This window comes from Antrostomus carolinensis, unplaced genomic scaffold, assembly GCF_000700745.2.
Source record: "Antrostomus carolinensis isolate BGI_N321 unplaced genomic scaffold, ASM70074v2 scaffold15671, whole genome shotgun sequence".
In the NCBI taxonomy this organism is placed as follows: Eukaryota; Metazoa; Chordata; class Aves; order Caprimulgiformes; family Caprimulgidae; genus Antrostomus; species Antrostomus carolinensis.
In genome coordinates, this window is record NW_010296429.1 from 5315 (window position 1) to 13011 (window position 7697).

The 7697-nt window shown below is 36.5% G+C and overlaps 1 protein-coding gene across 1 annotated transcript in view; it reads left to right on the forward strand.

Moving 5' to 3' along the window:
• Nucleotides 1–7262, forward strand: part of KHDRBS3 (KH RNA binding domain containing, signal transduction associated 3) — a gene marked incomplete at its 5' end in the record, with an annotated part of 11092 nt that extends 3830 nt beyond the window's left edge. Inside the window, 2 exons of the mRNA XM_010178300.1 lie at nt 1141–1287; nt 7119–7262. Coding sequence (XP_010176602.1) covers nt 1141–1287; nt 7119–7262 — 291 coding nt within the window. The remainder of the gene's footprint in view (nt 1–1140; nt 1288–7118) is intronic.
• Nucleotides 7263–7697: the final 435 nt, after the last annotated feature.

Consider the following 7697-nt stretch of genomic DNA (forward strand, 5'->3'; position numbering starts at 1 on the left):
TTTTTGAAACATCTCCACAGTCAAACATAAAGAACGATGACAATGTTATTTATGAGAAGCAGACATGGATTGTCACTTATAAACCTCAATCCATAATTAAGAGCTGTGTGTGGGGGGAGATTTCAACTATCATTGAAACTGTAGTTTTTGTAAGCTAAAGGATGAATTATTTAACCTGGAGTTTGCTAAATACAATCATTGGCAGGGGACAATTCTTATGACTCTGTTTTTTAGATAACAGAACTACTAAGAATTTGATATCATGTTATCTGGTAATACAATGATATTATTTTTGGTGGTGGTTCAGTCTCTTGGAATGCATCAGTCAGAGGGGAGCCTATATGAGGTTAACAAATTATGTCCTTTAGGTCAGAATATTTTGCACATGAATGAAAGTATTTGAGGACTGAGCTCTGCTCCACAACATTGAAATCTTAGTTTCTCACTCGTATTGAAGTGGGCTGGGTGAAGCAGAATAAAAGAGTCTGTTCTGAAATAATAGTGAACTTTTTTCTCTAATGTTCTCTTCTTTTGCCTCATACACTGTTAGTTTCATGTCCAAGCAGCACAGTTCTGTGAAGGATGGGATAGAAATCCTTCTACTCATGAGGTAGATATGAGTACTGAGAAATCTACTCATGGGGTAGAAATCTCAGTGAGAAGAGAAAATAAGAAGTATCTGAGCTGTGTGATAATACTAAGGAGAGATTGAAATAATATTGTCAAAAAGAATCTTGCTGTTGTGGAATATAAGATCAAACCTGTTTCTGAAGACTCCACTTTTCAGAAAAGAGGCTTCAAGTTCACTGTATGTTTCTTGGTGTCTTCTATGTGTAACTGGTGCACTTGGGCAAACCGCGAACATTCTCCCTTGTGCTGCAATTTCTGTGTGTGAGCAGAAACTGATGGGTACTAATTTGTGTGTTACTAGTCACTTACTGTTGATAAGCAAACTGATACTATTCTGATATTTTAGCAACATGATTGATTTGAAGTGTATCAAAAAAGTATGTAACTTTATACTTTTTTTAGTTGACATCTGAACATGAGTAAACAGTATATGCAAATGACTCTGAAGCAACTTTAATACTTTTGTTTAAAATAAGGTGGAAAAAACCCAACGTTTTTCTTATCTCCTAGGAGGAAGAGTTGAGAAAAAGTGGAGAGGCAAAGTACTTCCACCTAAATGATGACCTGCATGTTTTAATTGAAGTATTTGCTCCACCAGCAGAAGCATATGCCAGAATGGGACATGCACTGGAAGAAATCAAGAAGTTCCTCATTCCTGTTAGTATTTTAACTTTTTTGTAAAAACTCTGGTAGTCTTAAGTAAGAAACTTTGTCTCTAAAACTAATTTACTGTAGGATATTGGTCAGGTCATGTTGCTTAACTTCCTCTACCTGTGAAAGAAGTAGTGTTCACAAATACTTTTTGTTCGGATATAGGCAGTTATTGGGTGAACACATAGTTGTCCACGTACACTCTAATCTCTTGATATGACCTGTAGTAAAAAAAGGCAACTTATTCTTGCTTAACTGGTAAAGTGCAAAGTATTTAAGCTTACAAATAACTTTAAAAATCTGTAAAACATGGAAAAATAACTCTGCTAAAGGTCAGGCTTTTCTTTGTTCTTGATACACCTGAAGCATCAACATAGGGTTCTGTTTCACTAAAATTAAATTTGAAGTTGTAGTATTGTTCCCACCCATAATCCTGGTTTAGTGTTCCGTGATGAGAATCAGTACAATTTTATCTTGTATTTTTTTTTCTTCCTGGTGATACTTGGGTTATACTTCTCTTCTGGTGTACACTTCCACTTGTAATGTATAGATGTAAAAAACAAGATGTGATTTCCAGTATAAGTTTCTACTCCAGGTTTGGTATATGCATAGACACTGATGTTGCACAGTGTCTTTTTATGGAAGACTCATTTATTTTCTATATAAGGACCAACCTTGATTGTTTTACAATATTAAACTGCTTGGAACAGGCCAAGCTCTCTTAAGAAGCTGGGGCTCTTGAGATAATTTCACTGTGTATGAAGTTCTTAACTGTATTAGCCCTTCAGTGAACATTCTTTTATTGGTTATCAAATGAATGAGTATGGAAAGCAAATAATGCTTGAGGTGCATTGACTTCTATGTGTTTTCACTGCTGAAAATGTTATCCAAGTGTTATTCTTTTGATTAGTGTCAGATTTTGGAAATGTAGGAGACCTAGCTAAGGAAACTTTACTAAGGTGTGTATCTGAGTGACAGCAGCACATAAACATTTGAGAGAATATAGTTGGCATAGCTGTATTCAGGACCAGTTGGGGAATGCCTGTTGTATGACTACTGCAGCCTGTTGGGGGTAGAACTACCAGTTGTACTCTAAGGTGAAGCAGTCAGTGCAAATGTGACAGTGCTACTATGTGCATTTCAGGGATTTTAGTTTCATGGATCTAGACTAAGTTTTGTACAAACTAAGTCCCCAAGTGACTTGAGTTGGTTGTGTATTCCTTGAGTGTTTCTTCTGGGTTGTTTTTGTCTGAATGAAAGTTAGTTCATATGCCCCAGTACTACTCCATTACATGAACCAAAGTGTGGTAAGTAATATCGGGATTTCCATTTAGGAATACATCCTGATGTGAAATAACATGCTAATGTAGATGCATCTTAAGACAATTAACCCCCCCAAATGTCCTGAACATTATGTTCTCATGTTATAAAGAAGCAAGCACCATGTCATAACTTTGTCTGCAGGTTCCAAATGGCATTTGCCTTGGTGTATATGAAGTGGTAAATAAACAAACCACTGTTCAAACAACCTATAACTGATTAGGTAGGAGATACTCAACAAAATGTAGTAATCCAGGGCTGTCATAATGTTGAAAGTTATTGTATTTGTGTGATTCATTATTTGATTGTGTGAAGAGATAAGGGAGGATTAACTTCTTGACTATTCTAGTGAGGAAACAGCTGTTTTATTTTTAGTATGGTCAATTTGATAAGTGCTTTTTGCATGCACTGGAAGTAAGGATATATCTGATCCCCCTGCGCCCTTCATCGGAGATCTTATTTTTCTTCATTGAGCTTGATTCACCTAATGTCATAATAAATGAAGTAAGCTTATCAAAACCTAGTCATTACTGCTGTTAAGCCTGTAGAATTAGACTGATAACAAGCAATTCCATTCATTGGTTGTACACTTTTCTGTCTGTTTTTGATCATTGCATCTTTATTGTACTGAGCTGAACTGATGCCACATAATCTCTTCAGAAGTATGGGATCAAGCCAACACTGTCTTAATTTCCCTTTGGCTTTTCAAATGTAATCTTATCAGAATGATTCTAAATGCCTTAATCTCTTCTGCCTTCCTGCCTTGCAGCAACCACTCTAGGAATCAATAAGGAGCAGCTTTGTCCTCTCTAGAGCTACCATTTGGTTAACTTCTACTAAATGCAACTTGATTTTCATATGCTATAAGGTCTGTTGTGGCTTTCTTGGCAAATTATCAGTTTCATTTAAAGTAAGAAGTCTTACTATTGGTATATAAGGTTATGATCTTAAATTGTGTTTTCCTTACAATGTAAGCTAATTATACCTTCCAACAACTTTAGATGCTGATCCTAATTTATAAATATGGTTGTTCAGTTTTCAGATCAGGCCTGAATATACGTTCATGGTTGGTGCTAGAATGTAAGATACAAAATATCCTTGTAGTAGCTGACTATAGCAAAAATGTCTTAGTGTCTCTTCTCAGATGTTTAGATCCACAAACAGACTTCTGCATTGAAGTTCAGTCTCAAGCAGCTGTAGTGTACTTTCCTTCAAACTATTGGTGTAACTCAAACCAAGGCATAAAACCTGACTCATGGTTTTTTGGCTGTGTTTGTTTCTTTGACTTACACCTGTCTTCTGCAGGTAGAATTGTGGCTTGTGACTTTTTTCCTCCTTTAAATTAGCAAATCCTTTTGTTCTGACCAGACCCTTTAGTCAGCAGTCTGTTCAACTGTTAGATTGGTCAGTGTTGTGATTGATATTAATTTATCCCAGAATTACTTCTGTCAGGACAAAAAGCCAGGTACTTCCAACCATACCTCCCTGCCAGATCCTGTATTATACCATGATTACTTCAGTTTTAGCCAGTAGGACTTTTCTTAGTCTTTTTTGCTTAATATTTGAGTAGTGGTAGTCATTCTTTTGACAGCTACAGCATTAATTATACTTTGCTGTTGGTTACCAGAGTTCCTTGCTTTCCTTATCTTTAAGGCACAGAAATATGTGAGAAAAATCTGTAGTCAATTTACAATGTGATCAGAATTTACAAGTTGTTTCTGTAGTCTACCTTGCCTCCTGCGTGTTTGGTTTGTGAGGTGATAAAATAGCATTTAGTGGCATTTAGAAGAGCTAATGGGCTTTGGAAGCTTTCACACACTTTTCTTAAAGCAAGCTGGCAAATAACTAAGGTGTGTGTATAAAGGTGGCTGGAAACCTGATAACTATTGCTTACTGCTAGGATAAAATCTACTTGCATGTTTTGCAAAACCACATAGGGTTTTGCAGGGATCTGTTCTAACATTAAATAAAGTTTTTACTAATATTTTGAATGATAAATTAGAATAAGGTCTGAAGTTACAGATGATCCTAAGGAGCACTGCTATCAGTGTGTTGATTAGGACTGGGTAAAAATTGCAGATAAAGTCTAAAAGAATGTTGCTTAGTTGGGTCATTTAAGTAACTCCATGTAGGGGAAAATCTCTTGCATGTATCTTCTTGTAGTCATTCCTACAGAAAACATCCTTCATCTTCACAGAAGACTGAAGTCAGTCAGGATGGGCAATGTTCATAAATGGAGGGTACATCTGTTCACTTGAAATTCATCAGCAGTGATGAATTGACTGAAATTTGAGTGTCATCTCTGCCTAAATTGTACAGGGGAGGAGTGCAATCTAAGGGGTTTCCATGTCCGTCTTGTGTTCTAGGTGAGAAAGATTGCTGTCTCCTCAATTGGATTTGAAGTGTGCTGCTTTTGAGCAGTAGGTATTTGGAAATTGACCGTCTGTTACTTTTAATTGAAGAATCCATTTCAGAGTCTAATGGATTAACACTGCTGCTTATCATGGCTTCCTTGTATTGCCCCTTCACTCTGTATCCTCCTGCTGCCTCTGGCATATGCGATAAGAACCATATTTTCTATTCTGTGCCTTTGCACAATGGAGTCCTTGTCAGTGACTAAGGCTGCTGACATGCCTGGTAGTATGCTACAGGAAAATGAGAACGTGTCAACGAGAAAAGAAAAAGGACCCAACACACAGTGGCAACCTAAGCACGTCTTTGTTAAGAAATTAAATGAAATTAATATCAAATGATCAAAGATATTTTTCCAGGAGCCTGATTCTCAGGAGGACGTCTTGTGGAGAATTTATAAAGGGCATCTCTGATATATGGTGGGTTGGAACTTTGGGGCCTGTGTGTTTGTGGTATAGTTCTAACAGTCCACTAGGTTTGTGTTGCAAGATTGAAGTTCTTCATTCCATACACCATGTAGAATTTCATGTTTGTAGCCAGTTCTGGTCCAGCAACAAATCACAAATATAAAGCAGGTTTCTGTACAGTAGTTGGCCAGAAGAGTTTTCAATTGTTTCTATTCTAAGGCTGGTTTGGTTGTATATTGGATCCAAGCTGTTTTGTAATGGAATCTATTTCTCAAAAGCTTCAGTTATGCAGTTTGAAACAGTTGATTCAGTCTTCCAGACTTTTTTCATCTTGTTTGCTGCTTGGTTTCTGCTGCCCAATAGATGACAATCTCAGGTGGGCAGTTGAGTTACATTTCAGAGCCTGTTCAAGACAGTTTGAACAAAATGCTTTTATAGTGTGGCTTATTTAACACTACTAACTATCTTCAACAATGGCATGTAAAGGAAAAGTTTCTTATTTCTGTTTATAGAAGTCTAGGTGAAGCAGAATGTTTCAAGGATAGTTGAGATCTTTGAATTCATTGAAGTTTTAATCTCCTTTCAATGCAGAATTTTAGAGTTGTCTGATGCAAGGCAGTCCTTTGTTACCTGCGTAGTGCATAGATGTATCTCACTCAGATTTCCAGTGAGAGATGCAGATCCTTAGTTTTGTAATTGAATTGTAAAATGGGTGATATTTGAACAAACCTTCCTTCTTTGAAATGGGAGGATTTGCAGAAGATAAGGTCTGTTATATCAGAAGTATAACTTCACTCTTATTAGAGGACCTATTAATATTTTGGTACTTTGTATGTATACACGCTGAGTAAAATATTTATTTTTGTTTCACCTTTACAGATGCATTCTTTAGCTCACTTTAAGTGGAGGAAAAACAACAGAAAAACATGTATAGCTCAAGAGTTCATTGCTGTATCTATTTTATTCCTGTGTGACGTGATTGTTTTGGAGGTTGACTCAAGGTCCCTGAAAACTCTTGTGTATTTGAAAAGTACTGTATTAATTCCATGTAAATAACTTCAACTTTCCTTTTTGATAGACCTTGAGGGAGGATTTGTGCAGAATAAGAAACAAGCCCTGTGACTTCACATTGTTTACTGTTGCATATTCCAGAACTGAAATTTTTGGGGCTTTTTTAGATAATAGTACATGTGTTCATTAAATGAATTTCCTTGTGTATTCTTTAACTCCTGATCTTAAAGGTATAGAAGTCTATGATCTTTCTTCATAAGAGGCTGTTCTCAACAGTGTATTCTTTACCACTTTGCAACACCAGGCAATGGGATTTTTCTTATTTCTAACAGTGTATCATTCTACAGCTGGAACTACAAACCAGATCTCAGCTAAGAATAAGACCTTGATTTTTTTTTTCCCCGTTATCTACAGCATTTTAAAATTGGCATTTTAATTGGTAAAGCTACATGGAGGTAATATGCAGTGGGAAAGAGAAACATGCCTGAGCAAAAATTGCTATTACTAAGTAGGATTCCTTTAGATTTTTTTTTACTGAATAATATGCCTATAATATTATGCATATTAAACTTTTTCAGTGGGATTTTTTCTTTAAGAGAAAACTTTCAGGAGCGATGTTTCATACTAACTTGATGTGGTGGTTGAACTGTTTGGTTTTTTTTCCCTTACTCTGTCCCCCTGTTTTAGGACTACAACGACGAAATCAGACAGGCACAGCTTCAAGAATTAACATATCTAAATGGTGGCTCAGAAAACGCAGAAGTTCCAGTGGTGCGTGGGAAAACATCTATTCGAGCAAGAGGAGTACCAGTTCCTGCTTTGTCCAGGTAAGTATCTCGGCTGCAGTGGAATTTCATACATACATATTTTAAGCTTCTCCCTTCAAACACACACACACACCACCCTCTCCAGAGTACAGCAGTGTAATACATGAAGGACTCCTAAAATATGAGCAAAAGATAAGGGATTCATTGAAGATAATCTAATTAGTTTAGACTGAATTAACAGTGGTGCTGGATTTTGTCTTGTGATACTTGGATGATCCCTGTGTTAAGAAACAATGTACATCATACAAGATGTTCAGTCTTACTGTGAGTATCTGCTACTAACAAGTATCTAATTCTAAGTTTCAGTTACTCCTTGGTTGCATGTAGGGTCTGTGCATGGGCCCTACGGAGCTCATGGCTTTGGAAAACTGGTAAATGTGTCTTGCCTTGATTGACATGAATTTGAGTGATCTCTAACTCACAGAATATATGTATTCCA